At 32.3% G+C, this 17,555-nt stretch overlaps 1 protein-coding gene across 1 annotated transcript in view; it reads left to right on the forward strand.

Moving 5' to 3' along the window:
• The first annotated feature begins 1,615 nt into the window (after positions 1–1,615).
• The window catches only part of LOC128773880 (cullin-4B-like), a 137,961-nt gene continuing 122,021 nt past the window's right edge, over positions 1,616–17,555 (forward strand). Inside the window, exons 1-10 of the mRNA XM_053891917.1 lie at positions 1,616–1,772; positions 3,073–3,294; positions 6,948–7,063; positions 10,809–10,912; positions 11,172–11,241; positions 13,863–13,936; positions 14,579–14,741; positions 14,842–14,931; positions 16,153–16,235; positions 16,994–17,061. Coding sequence (XP_053747892.1) covers positions 3,087–3,294; positions 6,948–7,063; positions 10,809–10,912; positions 11,172–11,241; positions 13,863–13,936; positions 14,579–14,741; positions 14,842–14,931; positions 16,153–16,235; positions 16,994–17,061 — 976 coding nt within the window. The 5' untranslated portion in view covers positions 1,616–1,772; positions 3,073–3,086. The remainder of the gene's footprint in view (positions 1,773–3,072; positions 3,295–6,947; positions 7,064–10,808; positions 10,913–11,171; positions 11,242–13,862; positions 13,937–14,578; positions 14,742–14,841; positions 14,932–16,152; positions 16,236–16,993; positions 17,062–17,555) is intronic.

Raw genomic sequence — 17,555 nt, forward strand, 5'->3', positions numbered from 1 at the left:
CTATCCCTGACTGGAGAATACTGTTGACTCACTGTAACCTTTATTTAAATCTTGCAAATTCATCCTTCTGGAGAACACTCATTTACGGAACTCTCTAATATCTACCTCTATCATCTAAACATAAAGAAGATCAATAGGTCATTGTTAAGGGACATTAATACTAATGGTTTAAGATAGTAGCCAAACATTTCTAGTAGATTTAAAGCAAAATCAGTTGTTTTACAATCTGCCCCTTTTTTACTCTTTGTGAATCATCGGGATCAGTATTTCAATCCGTCTTTCTTAAGGCTTAATGATTCACTTCATTTAGCAAATGTTGATTGTAGTAAGTAGTATTCTATGGAATGAGTATGTACATGGTAATAGAAGACACAAAAGTGCTTATGAATCTCATATTTCGTACTGCCTTTGCTGTCATAATTTTTCATCACTACATGTAAAAAAATCAAAGTTTTTCTACAGTATTGTAAGAACAGGTAAATTTTCTTCCATCAGACTATAAACAAAAGTAACCTATTTATCTTTCTTGCACTTCTCTCAAGTTCTAGTGAAGAACTGAAATAATTAGTGTTTCTACACCTCACAGGATTGGCAACAACATTAAACGAACTAACTTCAAGGAAGCACTTAATGTAGTACTTGGCACTGTGTTATTGTTTATTATACTAAGTCCTCTGTAGCTACAAAGGAGAGTGGGCCTGAAGGCATTTAAATAATTGATAGAATTGTTAAGGTTAGTACACACACACACACACACACACACACACACACACACACACACACACAAATGAGTTAGGTGAAAAAAGGTAGTCAAAAATATTTTTTTTACAAATTTATTTAGATTCCAGTTAGTTAATATAATGTATAATATTAGTCTGGTGTACCTCATAGTAATTGAAATATGTTTGATAAGTAAATGTCGGTAGTGGGCATATGTCTAGTTAAGGTTTGTTTAAATGTATTAACTTTCATTAATTTAGAGGATTTAGCAACACGATGTAGCAATATAAAAGGTGAAAGTACCAGTTACCAAAAGCCATTCACAGATGTGCAAGGGGGAATGGAATAACTCAGAATATGAGCTAAGCCTTACAGCAAAATAGAATTAAGAAGAGAAATTCATTTTCATCTATGCATCTACACCAAAATTAATAATGTTCACTTTATGCATTCTACATAGAGGTTAATTTAAAGAAAAGTACCAGGACTTACAGCATAAAAAAAAAAAAAAACCAAACAAACAAACAAACAAAAAACTAATCAGAAAAAAATAATTCCTTCCGTAGGAACTTTATAGCTTTAATAAAGCTGGTTAACGGTTATTTTTCCCTACATCGTCATTGACAGCTTCTGACAGCTTTTATACATTGCTTTAAAGGCCGTGGATGGAACGGCTTGACGAGTTGGCCTCCCAAGGAAAGGATATACAAGATTGATACATTTATGCTCCACATTCAGATTACTTAAATAACTGCATACATTTGAGGGCTAAGCGATCTACTGCAATCTGCTAAGAAAAATGTTTTTTTTCCACGCAGGGTTAATTGATCTTGTATTTCTCTACAATATCTTTCTCCGGACATGGCTCTAGCTCCTTTTCTCTTTTGCCTGGCAGCGCAGAGGGTAGTTGTGCTATGCAAGCGAACGTCATAATCAGAATTTTGGACTCCGTCATTTCCGGTGGAGACATCTTGAGGTGTCGCATCGCGAGACGGCGAGGCTGTGGGGGACGTCAAGCGTCGTTTCTGAGTACTTTCTCCGGTTTCAGAGAGGCAAGTACTTTGCACCAAACAACCAGAAAATGTGTAAATTATTACTGGTTTCTTATGCCTTGATCGTAAGGGTGCCGTGTTGCTGTTTTAGTTCTAGCAGTCAGGAGGCTTCTAGCGTCGATTTTGTAACCGGAATTCTGTGTGAATGTATGTTGCCTATTTCTACCATTGCGTCTCTCTCTGTCTCCCTAAACTTCTCTCATGTTTTTCCGTGATTTCGGAGGGATATCCAAAATATCCATGATTTTTTAAAGTCCCTGTTTATTTGTGCCTAACTCATTATGTAGCGTAATTTGCCTTGCTTTTTATTTTCTTTTACAGGCTTTCCCCTTCATTTTCTTACATACCTCTTTCTTTTTGACTTTGTTCTTACCTTTAATCCTTCATTAAACTTAACTCTTTCCACCCATGTGTGTGTTTTTATTTATTTTATCATTTAGCACCTTGGGTATCCTACTTGCTAGATTTTCTGGACCTTTATAGTGAATGTTCCATGAGAGTGCAGAGCTTTGTCTCTTATTTGCTGTATATTACAAACGTCTGTATAGCTAACCGTGATGTAAAGTGGTACAGAGTAAACAAATGTATTATATTCTGGCTTTTCTGGCTTTCTGTACTTCACTTCTTGTCTCATTGATTTCTGTCTCTTAGCTGTTTCTGTGGTTTGTGTTTGTGTTTGTGTTTCTTTTCCCCCCTCAGGTAAGCTCTGTGTTGCAGGAGGTTGTGAAATATTCTGATATAGGTGCCTTGTACGTTTTTTTTTTTTCTTTTGCAGTTTGTATTTACATTGTGTTCTCTTTCTGTCTCCCTCTTTTTCATTTTTTCCCCTCTGTTTCCCAGTTTTCTCTTGTTTTCTAATCTCTTGTGTTTCCTTCCCATGTTTGCCCTTGCATATTCCAAAACACTTTTACAACCATTTTGTCATTTGCCACTATGCTGTACTGAAACTCACTTCTTACTTCAGCAGTCTCACTTTTTCCCTTTGTGCTTGGTTACTTTCCTCTTTTTCTTTTGACGATTATTCATTTTTTCATTCTCTTTCACAATATTTCATCTCCTCATCTGGTCATTAGTGTTTTGACTATTTCTCAAGAGATTATGACTACCTGCTGATGGTCTCCCTGCATCTGCTTCCATGTAGTGTTAAGAAAAAAAATGAGTAAAATATAGGAACAAGGGTCAGGAATATTACTAAATGCTCTTCGTGTTTGTCTCCTTTTGCTTCTTTTTCCTGTCACCAAAACTTCTTAAGTCTTCTACTAGATAAAATTATAAACTTGAATTTTCTTGGATTTCATAGGACTTAATGTGAAAATGCCTCAGGAAGACTCATCATCATCTGCAGCTGCTGCTGCCTCTCAGAAACAAGAACAACTTAAAAACGGAAAGTTGATAGTTTTCTCTGTGGCTGCAGACCATCACAACAATGACTTCACTAAAGCCCCAACAACTCTGTCTAGTTTTGCCAGTAACATGCTTGGCACTGGCTCTGTCAAGAAGTTGGTAATCAAAAACTTTAAAGGTAACTTAATGATAATTTTTTTAAGATTTCAGTTTTAGCTTTTCATACCCTGTTGCTGCTTTTTTACTTTAAATTCAGAGAGATACAGTTAATATTTTTCGAGGTAGTTAATTTTTACAAGATTAGGAACATTGATTTTACACTCTGAAGACCTGAATCCTGGCCCCAGTTTAACCATGGAGTGACTCGAGACCTTTGGAAAATTACTCCACTCTTCAGTACTTTGTTTCTCTCTAAAGTACATTTATGCCCTCCCTTACTGTTTGAAATACTCTAGGTTGCCACACCGTTGTAGAATACATTCTCTTCCATCTTTTTAGTGAGTGGATCTATAATATTACTGAGAAAAGTTCTTACATGGGGAGTCCAAAGGCAACAATTTAAATTTTTAATAAGTTACAGAACAGGTGGTAAAAAATTGTGCATTTGGACATAAACAGTGAAACCATAATAAGATCCTTTATTAGGAGTAGATTTTAAATTTTGAAGAGATATTAATATAAAAATTAAAACTCATGATAATCATTGGTTTTTCATACAATTTTTATAGAATTAGCGTAATTTTTCATATAATATTTTCATATCGAATTCATAAAACAGAATCCTTACATGGTATTTTGGCATTTTATAAACCAATGTTTTTGATATCTTGTCAAGATTCTCATTTTTTAGTTTACAGGTTTTAAAGGGCATATTCCAACCCCGTTGCCATCTTTAGTTGTCAAGAAAAAAATTAACTTTTTAAAATTTTAATTAATATTATTTAAAAACTTTTGAATTCAGTTATTTTCTGCTCAAAAAATAGTTTTGTAAGTAAATATCAAACAATCCAAAATTTATGAATAAGACCTCAAATTTTCTAGAACTTTTCAAAAGTAAATGTTTGTAACATTTTGCCCCTTGGTGTTTTGCTTTTTACCTTTTCGCCTTATCCAGAACCTAGTGCATGCTAGATTTATTATGCAGAAGTTTGACTTTAGATTGTTGAAGTTTCAAAAAGCAGTCTTACTTTAGTGGCCAAGTAAGATTTCAAATAGCATGAATTATTTGAATTCATGTTATACTCATGCATTGTTGCATAGATTGAAAAATTTACTTTTTCCAATCTTTTTTGGTATATTTCAGCATTAGGGTGAATTTAAGGAACTGAAATGCTTTGGTCTGTGCATATGTTTTTCATTGTTTTAGTCAATATTACTAATTTGATCTGGGTTCTCATACTCAGGGCAGAGCTATATCAAGTATCTCTTAAAGTTATTTAAATAATTTTGACTGTTTTTTAAGTTTATTTGTTTTAAGACAGAGAGCACAAGCAGGGAAGGGGCAGAAAGAGAGGGAGAGGGAGAATCCCAAGCAGACTTCCCACTATCAGCACAGAACCTGACACAGGACTCGAATTCATGAAGCATGAAATCATGACCTGGGCCAAAATCAAGAGTTGGAAGCGTAACCAAGTGACCCACCCAGTTGCCTCTACAAATTTAATACTCCTACGTAAAGGATATACAACATTTGCGGTTCTGTCTCATATATTAAAATACTACAAATAAACTTAGAAAATATTCTGTTTTAGTGGGATGGAATATTGAAATAGTTCTGTAGATCCTCATCATCCGATATCTGACTTTCAGGTGTTTTTGCTAACTTTTTTATATAAACTAGATTTGAAGCAACACTCATATTCCTTTTTCCGTGACATAATTAATAATGCTTTTCAGATTTTTAAAATAACTCATTTATTTCAGGGTAAAGTTTGTATTAAATTCTGCATAGAAGAAGGAATGGTTACCATCTTGGATAATAGTAAATTTTTTTGAGAGTGAGAGAGTGAATGTGGTACAAAGAAAAATAAACTTAATATTATATATATATATACACATATATATATGTAATTATAATTATATAATATATATTATATATAACATAACTGTATTTTATATATAAACCCTAATATATATGTTAATATATATTATATATAATGATTAATAGAATCGTATTAATTATATTAATTATATTATATTAAATATAGTGTAAGTTTAGTTATATATAATTATTAATGGATATTAATAACTAATATATAATATATATTATATATAATGTAATTTTATATATATTATATATTGGCCTATATAGTTTCCCTTCCGAAGGGCCCACATCTTGGTTTTGATTGTTTTCTACCTCAGTTAATTTGTGCTTAATTTTGTATTATTTTTCTTCTTATTTTAGATTCACTTTATCTTTGCCAGCTTCTTAAGTATAACCTTATCATTTATTTGCAAGATTATTTTTGTTTAGTAATTTAAACATAAAAGTTTCTTGTTTTTTGTTGAGACTTTCTTTTACAAATTTTGTGCTGATATTTTTACTGAGGAGAAATTCACAAAGAATAAATTGGACGTTAACTTTTAAAGTATACAGTTGTACACTTAGCACTTGACGGTATTATGTAACTACTGCCTCAGTTTAATTGTGAAATATTTTAATAGGTAGAAAATGAAAACCTATGTTCACAAGCATTATGATTTCTCTGCCCCATTCCTTTTCCTTTCATTTCTGTCCTCTCTCTACGAGGCAGTCAGCTCTCTGATTTCTGTCTTTATAGATTTGCCTCTTCTGGATGTTTCATTCTATAATCTTTTTTGTGCCTGGCTGAGTTCAGTTAGCATAGTGTTTTTGAAGTTCATTCAGGTTGTAGTATGTGTGAATGCTTCATTTTTATGGGTTAAATAAAATCCTATCATATGGATGTACATAGTGCCATGAACATTTATATACACTATTTTGTATGAATACCTGTTTTTAATTCTTTTGGATATACACTAGGAAGGGAATTGTGGGGTCATATGGTAATTTTATGGTTAATGGAAGAACTGCTAAATTTTCCACATTCTCCATACAATTTTATGTTCCTACCAGAGAAGTATAAGCGTTCTAGTTTTTCCACATCCTCTAAAAAACTTGTTATATCCTTCCTATTAAGTATAAAGTCGTATGTCATGATTTTGACTTGTATTAATCTATTACTATGTTGGGCAGCCTTTCATGGGTTACTTGGCCGTTTGTATATGTTCTTGAAAGTATCTGTTCAAATCTGCTGCCTAGTTATTAATTGGTTGATATTCTTTTTTGTGGATGAATTGCAACAGTTTTTTTTTTATTCTGGATGCTTCATGTTTACCAGTTATTAGAAAATATTTTATTGTATCCTGATGGTTGTGTTTTGCTTTCTTTATTCCTTACCTTTGATCCACAAAAATTTCACATTTTAACTTAATGAACCCCAATACATTATCTTCTGTCACTTATGTTTCGGTGTCATGTGTGAATTTACTGCAAGGTCCAAGGTCACGAAGATTTATCCCTTTGTTTCTTACTAAAAGTTTTATAGATTTTGCTTTCGTATTTACATTTATGTCTTTGATCCATTTTGAATTGTGTTTTGATTATGACACTGACTTCGTTCTTTCATATGTGGGTATCTTGTCGTAGTACCATTTGCTGAAGTGACTATTCTTAACCCACTGAATGGCCTCAACAAGCTTTGTTTAAAATAAATTCATTATATTATAAATGTGTGAGGATATGTTACATGTTCTAGTATTTTGACATTGTCTCCCAAACAGTTATGCTATAAACTTTCATTTATTTATTAGATAAACCCCTGCCACTGGAAAACTACACTGAAGAAACATGGCAAAAGTTAAAAGAAGCTGTACAGGCTATCCAGAATAGTATCTCTGTTAAGTACAGCTTGGAGGAACTCTATCAGGTGTGTGTTACTTTTGGATACAGGTATTCACTAATCATAATGGAATCAGGGTTTATAGTAATAATTGAATTATAATTCCTTGGATAATTTTTATCATCATGCATCGTAATCATGGGATCTACCAAGATTACAATCATGCAGTACACTTTGTGTATTTATGTTTGATTGATTTACTTAGTTACAATTATGTTGTGTATAATTTTGTACTTTTATGCATATATTCTTATTGTTCAGGGTATTTTATTTTATTTTATTAATTTTTAAATTTTAAATATAATTTATGATTAAGTTGGCTAACCCACAGTGGATGCAGTGTGCTCTTGGTTTTGGGGGTAGGTTCCTGTGATTCATTGCTTACGTACAGCACCCAGTGCTCATCCCAAAAAGTGCCCTCCTCAGTGCCCAATAACCCATTTTCCCCTCTCCCCTAGTGCCCCAATAAACCCTAGGTTTGTTCTCTGTATTTAAGAGAGTGTGTAACTATTTTTTCCCCTACCCTTACCCCATGGTCTTCTGTTTAGTTTCTCAAGATCCACACATGAGTGAAAACATATATGTCTCTTTCTCTTATTGACTTGCTTCACTTGGCATAATACCCTCCAGTTTGACTTGCTGCACTTTGCATAGTACCCTCCAGCCCCATCCACATTGCTGCAAATGGAAGGATTTCATTCTTTCTCATTGCCAACAAATATACGCGTGTGTGTGTGTGTGTGTGTGTGTGTGTGTGCGCGCGCGTGCGTGCACGCGCGCGCACGTGCATGTGTTATGTATAGTATATATGTTATTAATATATTAATAATACTAATTTTATTATTATATTACATATTATTATATTACTATATAATATAATCTTTTATATATAATTTGTATTATATTAATATTATCCATTTATCAGTTGATGGACGTTTAGGCCCTTTCCATAGTTTGGCTGTTGTTGAAATTGGTGCTACAAACGTTGGGGTACATGTGCCCCTGTGAATCAGCACTCCTGTATCCTTTGAATAAACTCCTAATCGTGCTATTGGTGGGTCATAGTGTAGTTGTATTTTTAATTCTTTGAGAAACCACCACGTTGTTTTCCAGAGCAGCTGCACCAGTTTGCATTCCCACCAACAGTGCAAGAGGGTTCTTGTTTCTCCACATCCTCGCCAGCATCTGTAGTTTCCTGAGTTGCTGATTTTAGCCTCTGTGACTGGTATGAGGTGGTATCTCACTGTGGTTTTGATTTGTATCTAGCTGATGATGAGCGATGTTGAGCATCTTTTCATGTGTCTGTTGGCCACCTGGATGTCTTCTTTGGAAAAGCGTCTATTCATTCATTCTACTCAATTCTCCAGATTACTTGTTTTTCACATGTTGAGTTTGCTAAGTTCTTTATAGGTTTTGGTTACTAACGCTTTATCCAGTATGTCGTTTGCAAATATCTTTTCCCTTTCTGTTGGTTGCCTTTTAGTTTTGTTGTTTCCTTTGCAGTGCAGAAACTTTTTATCTTCATGAGGTCTTGATAGTTCAGTTTTGCTTTTAATTCCCTTGCCAAGAGATACAGGAGTGCTGAGACATAGGGGCACTTGTACCCCAATGTTTATAGCAGCACTTTCAACAATAGCCAAATTATGGAAAGAGCCTAAATGTCCATCAATTGATGACTGGATAAAGAAATTTTGGTTTATATACACAATGCAATACTACATGGCAATGAGAAAGAATGGAATATGGCCTTTTGTAGCAACGTGGATGCAACTGGAGAGTGTTGCTCCTCTTGGCTTGTTGTTCCTCCCTTGGCTTTGGAGACCTGTTGAGCATCTGAGGTCAACGAGGTTGTTGCCTGTTTTCTCCTCTAGGATTTTGATGGTTTCCTGTCTCACAGTTAGGTTTTTCATCCATTCTGAGTTGTTGTTGTTGTTTTTTTTAATGTATGGTGTAAGAAAGTGGTCCAGTTTCATTCTTCTGCATGTTGCTGGCCAGTTCTTCCACCGCCATTTGCTAAAGAGACTGTCTTTTTTCCAGGGGATACCCTTTCCTGTTTTGTCAGAAATTAGTTGGCTATACATTTCTGGGTCCAATTCTAGGTTCTCTGTTCTATTCCAGTGGTCTGTGTGTGTGTTTTTGTGCCAGTACCATACTGTCTTGATGTAGTAAATGCTGAAGTCTAGGATTGTGATGCCTCCTGCTTTGGTTTTCTTTTTCAACATTACTCTGGCTGTTTGGGGTCTTTTGTGGTTCCATACACATGTTGGGATTGGCTGTCCTAGCTTTGAGAAGAATGCCAGTGCAATTTTGGATGAGGTTACATTAAACATGTAGATTGATTAGGGTAGTATTGACATTTTGACAATATTTATTCTTCCAGTCCAAAGCGTGAAATGTTTTTCCATTTCTTTGTGTCTTCTTCACTTTCCTTCACAAGTCTTCTATAGTTTTCAGCATACACATCTTTGTAGACTACATCTTTGTATAGACTATCTTTGAGTAGACTACGTCTTTGGTTAGGTTTATTCCTGGCTATTTTATGATTCTTGGTGCAATTGTAAATGGGATTGATTTCTTGATTTCTCTTTCTTTTGCTTCACGATTGGTGTATAGAAATGCAACTGATTTCTGTACATTGATTTTGTGTCCTGTGACTTTGCTGGATTAATGTATCAGTTCAAGCAACTTTTTGGTGGAGACTTTCAGGTTTTCCATGTTAGAGTATTATGCCATCTGTGAAAAGTGAGTTTGACTGACTCTTTGACAATTTTTATGCCTTTCATTTCATTTTGTTGTCTGATTGCTGATGCTAGCACTTTCAGCACAATGTTAAACAACAGTGGTGAGAGTGGACATCCCTGTCATGTTCCTGATCTCAGGGGGAAAGCTATGTTTTTCCCCACTGAGGATGGTACTGGCTGTGAGGTTTTCTTATATGGCTTTTATGATGTTCCATTGTTCAAGTTATTTTAGTTAAATGTAATTTAGCCTGGTCCTGTACATGTTTTTTCTTAGTTTAAAAAGAACCTAGGCATGCTTATGTAGCTCTGACAATTAAGCCTCCAAAAGGCTCTATTACTGAAATGTAGCATACTTTTTCTTTATTAAATGTGCCTTTGGTCATAAAGTTTTGGTTAGACTCTAGAACTCTTATAATGTTGATTCTGAACATTCTTGCCAGATGAATTCTTTGTTTAATGAGGAGTGAGAGCTTTGCACTATTGGTGACTTCACTGCAGTGGTCAGTAGGGTGTATTTTAATATAAACAAATGGTTTGTTTTATTGTTTGTTATAGGAATTGAAAGTCACACTTAATAAGATTGTGTTTCATTGTATTGTACACATTTTTAAAATGTATTTTCTAATTTTAAAATTTTAAAGAAAGATTGTAAATCTTTTAAAAATTCTGAAAATTAAGACGTGGTTTAACGTATGGTTTGAACAGCTAATTTCAGAGAATTATTTTTAAATTAAAGAAAGCTGATTACTATGAATGTCTTGGTGCTTAGAATTACTCATAAAGAATGGGTTTGTACATACTGATTGAGATGGAAGACTTTAAATTCATTTTCTTAGGGTTCAGATACTGCAAATTTTGAAATAGCTTTTCATCATTTAATAGTCATGAATATATTCATGACATTCCTATTCACTTATTAATTCATATAAAATAAGTTCACAATCAGTGGTCCGTATATAATCAACAGTTGTAGACAAAGTAACTTTATTTTGCATTTTTTCAACTTAAGCACAAAAATTTCATTTTTTCAGAGTGTTGAAAACCTTTGCTCCTACAATTTATCTGCAAACTTGTATAAACAGTTGAAGCAGCTTTGTGAACACCACCTCAAAGCACAAATTCATCAATTCAGAGAGTATCCTTTTTTTTCCTCTTTGAGTTGTTTCCTGTCTTTTGTCAAATTTTCCATGTCAGTATCTATCAAGTGGAATAATTTACTTGGTATATGGGATTAATGTTATTTTTGTTCTCTTTGTGTTCTGTTTAAGACAGACATCCTTGGACCTGAGGTTATCATTAAGCAGTTTTAAATACTGTCTTTTAGAAGTCATATCTTCCGTTTGCAGAATGTGTGTTAATGTTAGAATATAAAGTTTTTCTTAACATTACCTCATGGATTCTGTGGATAATGGCCCTTTTCTAAAGAAAATGGATAAATGCTGGCAAAATCATAGCAGACAAATGGTAGAGTATAGAAATTATATTTTTAGTTCAGAGAATTATCATGGAATGTGTTAAATGGTTCTGTAAATGAAAAACTTCAAACTGTAGTTAGCCCATACTTTATTTAAAAGCTTCTGGAAGTACTTTTATGGTAGACCAAAATTTTCAGTTCTTTAACGTTTTAATTTTAATTTATTTATTCGCTTACAATTAGGTGTTTTTTTCCAAACAGATAATTATACTTTAGATGTAATTGAGTTTAACATTAATAGGAGCTTAAACAAGAGGCACGAAATGTGTGTCAGATTTAGTCTTACTAAATAGTGTGTGAAATTAGTAATTTATCATCTGAGTTTTGAATATATGGAGGAATGTGTAGTAGAGCTATAACAAAGCTATACTAAATAAGATAGATAAACCTGTAAATACTTCAACACAAAATATGTCTATATTTTGAAAATGAAAATATGTAAATTGTGTTTGCTTTTCTATTTGGCAGAATAAAGCATAAGGTAATATGATATGTTGATACTATTATTAGATTTAAAAGTTTATTTAAGGTATAAAAACAAAACTGCAGTGAGTTTAAATCTTCACTAATGGAAAACATTTCTCTCAGTTTCATATGTAAAGAATAAAAACTAGAATAGACTAAACAGTTCAATAAAATAGTGATACTGAAGAGTTTATATTTTTAAAATATAAAAGGAGGTCCCCACATGAATCATGACATGAAAGTATTTATCTAATTGGTTTTAATGAATTGCCAAGCATATTGGCTGATTTAGTTCTTTGTATTTGGAGTTGTTATTCTCACTCATTCGGACAATAAGATGTGTCCTAAGTCATTGATGGCTCCCACATCCCATCTTTCTAGTTTTCTTTGTTTAAAAAAGTAATTGTGGGTCTTGGTTAAAAATGAGGGCTGTAATCCATACAAATCCCAATTTCTTTTAACCTCCCCAAAAGTGTTAACATGGCAAAATTCTCTCAACAGCATAATAACCCCTTCCCACAACATTTCCAGATGTCCTCTGTAGTGTTAAAAGAGGAATCAGCAAAAGAGGTGCCATAAATGTTTTAAGTTAGAAGCAAAAAAAGTAGACATTTTCTAAAAACAGTGTATTTATGGCTACAGTTGTTGCTGATGTTAATTGTACAAGCATATTTTAAATCCTACACAGTTGATTACACCATTTATAATGATGGTGAACTTGCCACAAAATTAAGTGTGTGTGAAATAATATGCCATGCATGTTGATTATTCCATGCAATATGTAAAAATCATTCTGAAAAATATTTCCTGGAAAATTCTTACTCTTTTAAGATGTAGTTCAAAGGTTATCATTTCTTTCATGCTTTCTAGGCTATTCCACTCTGGCTTTTATTCCACCCTAGTTTTCTTTTGCTTCTCATTTGCTTTCTCCCATCTCTTTGTATTATAGCACTTAAAAGCATGTTTGTAATATAGCACTTAAAAGGTGTGTTTAAAGCATTAATGCTCTATTTCCTTTTGTAGATTATGAATTCTTTACCAAGTTTTTTGGTATAATAGAGTCATCACACTGTGCAAGTTTAAGATGTACAGTGTGATGATTTGGTAACGTCTGTATACTGCAAAATGATTACTACGGTAGAATTAGCTAATACCTCAATTACCACTTTTCATCATTACCATTAACTTTTTGTGGTGATAACAGTTAAGTATCTGTTCTATTAGCAACTGCCAAGTATCTTTCCAGCACATATGGTGATTAACTTCATCACCATGCTTACATTGGATCTCCAAAATTTATTCATATTACAAGTGAAAGTTCATGGCCTTTGGTAATTTATTTTAAAATTTAAATGATTAAAACCTTATTTCTTTACAAATTAATTACATTTTCATTAATATATTAGTATAACTTGAATTTAATACCTAAAGTTTTGTCAGTTTAATTTTTTAGTACGGTAAGTATTAGCAGATACTTACACTGGTGATAATTCTTTGCTTTCATCAGTACTTTTTAAAAATATGAAGGGGACTTGAGACAATAATGTGTGAGAACTGCTCTTCTTATATATGCTCACATCGCAGTTAATTTGTACATAGCCAGTATATTCATAATAAAGAAGTTTGTACATAACCAGTATATTCATTATAAAGAATTCTCTTCCTGCTGTGTGTGTTTTTAAATAAAAGCGGTGAAATGTTATATTTGTACACGGCCTTGGTCTTCGTAAGTATTGCTGTTAATTTTCCATATTTCCTCTTCTTTTATGGTACAGCTCTGTCTTATATTTTCAGTCTGCTGAAAATGTATATGTAGGTGTTTTTCAAAGATGTGTTGAGCAGACTATACTTACCACTAATATTCATATATCGGCAGTTTTTACATAAAATAACCCATTAATAAATTTTCTTTATATATTTCTTTTAATCTTTATTATTTAAGAACTAGCAGCGTAGAAAAGAGTGAAAAATTTGAAAGGTTATCTTTACCAGAGAAGTAAATACATTATTGCCCATGTTTGATTGATAAGAATGTTATAAATTATGTGCTTTTCTTAAGAGTTAAGTTTTTATTTGATGGGATGATAATTTAACCAAAAAATCTTTGAGACGTAGTGTTTTACCTTTATTTTTTTATTTCTAACAGAGCATGATTAGGAACATTTTTCTGTTCCTAGATAGAACTTATGCGTTTCAAATTTTGATGTTGTCTTCAATTTGGTAAGATACAAATAATTACTTAAAACACTGTTACATGTGATTTATAATCATCTCCTTTATCTTCTGAGAGAAAACACAATAAGAGAAAAATCATTTTCAAAATGTGTATTTCTTTGTATCCTAAAACTTTGACTTTTTTAAAATGATATTTGAGTACATGGTAACACAGTTTTAAGTGTTACTTTATAATTTACCTCAATTTAAAAACATGTCTTAATTAGGAAACATACTAGTTCTAGAATCTAATCTAGGACACTGAATCCCATTTGAAATACTTCGTTATAAAACACTAGAAGGTCACTACGTTGATATTAATGTCGATATTATTCATACCATTGTGCTTATTATGAAGGCTAAAAATCTAAGGCCAGTTTAGAAGCTTTAGCGTCCTAAATTTTGCTTAATTTTTAAGAAATTACTGAATTATACATGTCATCCACTGTGCCTTATTTACACTGAAATCTTATTTAGTGATTTCAGACCATCAAAAAACAAAATAGAAATATTTATCCAACTGTAGATACAGTGAATTTAACATCAAGTTATATTTTGTTTTGACTGGGAAATGCATTATATACACAGAAGTGTAACTGATGGGGAAAATATAAGCCAAAATTTAGGCAGATTTTTTGTTTGTTTTAGGGATATGGGCCTTGAATTATTTAAATCATATATAATTTGTGATCAGAATGTTCGTAGCAGGACCATAGATGGAATTCTTGTGTTGATTGCGAAAGAAAGAAATGGCGAAATGGTTGATCGATGTCTTATTCAAAGGCTTGTAACTATGCTTTCTGATTTGCGGGTAAGTAATTCCTTAACTTTCATTAAATTGAAACTGATTTCTAATGTGATATCTTAAAGATAACTTTTAACTAAGTTTCTTTTATATATTCCATTATTAGATTTACCAAGAATCTTTTGAGAGTAAATTCTTAGAAGAAACAAGCAGGTTCTATGCAGCAGAGGGAAGGAAGCTAGTGCAAAAAAAAGAGGTATTTGAGATCAAGATGATAATTATAAATTCTTTCAATATCCATAGAAAAGATTATTAATATGTAAAGAACCATGTTTCTTTATAATTCCTATAAATTTTGACAAACCTTTCTTCCTGACAATTTTTTATTCTTTTTTTTCTTTTTTGGTCAGTTATGCTAAAGATTTGTCTACTTTGTTGATCTTTTCAAAGAAGCAACTCTTGGTATGGTTAATTTTTTTTCTATTGTTTTTTTTTTTTTTTCATTTCTCTCTCATTAAATTCTATGCTAAATATTGTTTCTTCATTTGCTTTCATTTTACTTTGTCTTTTTCCAGTGTCTTTAGATAGAAAGTAGGTTTTTTTTTTAAAGTTTATTTTGTTTTGAGGTCTTTGTTTTTCTGATGTAATTATTTATAACCATGAATTTTCTTCTAAATAATGTGTTAGCTGCCATATTAAGTTTAGGTATGTTCTAGCCCCGTTTTCACCTATTTTAAGGTACTTTGTAGTTTCTCTTTGATTTCTTCATTGACACCTTGATTATTGAGAAATGTGTTGTCTAATTTCCACATATTTGTGACTTTCTCAAATTTTCTTATTTTCCCATGTTTCACTCCATTTTGATGAATGAGCACAGTTTTTATAATTTCATTCATTTAAAATTTATTTGCTTGTTTTGTGTGTGACTTGATGAGGTCTGTCTTGCAGAATATTCTGTGTGCACTTTGAGCAGAAGTGTATTCTGTTGTTGAGTGGAGTGTTCTATAAATACTTTTTCGTGTTTAGTGTTGTTAAAGTATTATGTTAACTTGCTGGTTTCTGTCTGAGTACTCTATCCATTATTTTGGATATAATATATGTCCTTTTATATATCATGTACATTCTGTATGTACTGTGCATCATAGATCTGTATGTAGTCAAGTCATCAGCTTTTGTTGAATTTTCAGTGTTTCTCTTCATTTATAACAGCCCTTTGCTTCATGTATTTTATATTTTTGTTTGGTTATATTAAATTTTCAAAGCATGGATTCCAGTTACAAGCTGTAACCAGTTTAATAATTCTTGACATTCTGACTTGATAGAAACAAAATGACCATATAGCTGTGCCTTTCAAGGTTATGACACTAAATTGATTTAAAAGAAGAATGTTTTTGTTTGCTTGCTACAAAAACTTTGTAACTTTCGTTCTTTAAGTCCCATGATTCTTAAAATAGGAAGGTAAAAATTTTATTTTCAGATTCCTGGGTGTCTTTACCACATCAAGAAGCTCCTAGAAGGAGAAGTAGACAGAGTTAGAACCTACCTATGCCTTAACACACAGTAAGAATTACATATTTTGTATTTGTATATGTAATTTCTATATACCATATTTATATACACTTTGATTTTGCTTTACTTAGATCAGAAATTATCAGGGACACCTGGGTGGCTTAGTCAGTTAAGCATCTGACTTCACCTTGCCTCAGTTCATGTCTGTGCTGATAACTCAGAGCATGGAGCCTGCTTTGGATTCTGTGTCTCCCTCTTTCTCTGCCCCTACCCTGATCGTGTGCATGCTTTCTCTCTCTCACTGTATCTCAAAAATAAATGTTAAAAAACTTTTAAGTTGTCGTATGATAGGATTAAATAATATAGTTCTTCACCTTTTTTGCTTAGTTCCTGCCTTTCTCCTTTCTTCATTTGTATCAAAAAGATGGGAAAGCCTGACAAATAAAAATTTCTTCGTAAGTTTATTTTTTAGTTTTTTGGATGAGTGGGAAACTTTAGAAAATTTGTTGTTGGTCTTGTTTAATTAGAGGTAAAATAGTAATTTTTATGTAAACTAGATGTTTATTATTATCACATAATTTTCTGTAGTTATGTAATGATAATTATAACTCTGAAATCAGAAGTTCATGCAATGAAATTCAGTCTCCTGAAGACCAGACTACAAATCTTATGGCACTCATACATGCATAACAATGTAAAACAGAAATCAGGACAGATGACAATAATATATGCAGCAGGGTTTTGGAAAACCGTTTTAACTCTCCATTAGGAGAATCTTGCAGTGATTCTAAACTCGTTTTTTTAAACAGGGAACAACTGATCACTATGCTAGAAAAGCAGCTTCTAGGTGAACACTTATCAGCAGTTCTTCAGAAAGGTAAATGAGAATATGTATGTTTTGAGAAGGCATTATTAAAGAAAATAATTTTATTTTTTTACATTTTTAAATGATTTTAATTATTAATGCATTCTGTGTGTAAGTCTTCCTTTAAAATGATTGATAAAACCAGATACAATTGTTTTCTCATTCTCTCATTTGCCAAAGCAGTTTGTGTCATGTAGTATATTCAGGGTTTTTTTATAAGAATACTAAATGAGAGTTACACATATACCTTGAGATAGTAATGTGCTCAAGCTTTATTTTTGGCTGATGTTTTAAAAATAGTCTGTATTGTTACCTTTTTTTCTGGTGTTTTAAAATTTTAGATTGTAGGTTAGGGCTGTTGAGCACATGTTTTGCTTCTGGTATTTTCCCTTTTCTTCACGTAAAGGCAACATTTGTTCAACAAATTTGTGATGAGCTTTTGCTTCTTGGTGCAAAATAAATGGATTCAATACAGGACATAATTTTTTAGAAAACCTTATTAAATG

Source organism: Panthera pardus, unplaced genomic scaffold, assembly GCF_024362965.1.
Source record: "Panthera pardus isolate Hobbes unplaced genomic scaffold, ASM2436296v1 HiC_scaffold_27, whole genome shotgun sequence".
Taxonomy (NCBI): Eukaryota; Metazoa; Chordata; class Mammalia; order Carnivora; family Felidae; genus Panthera; species Panthera pardus.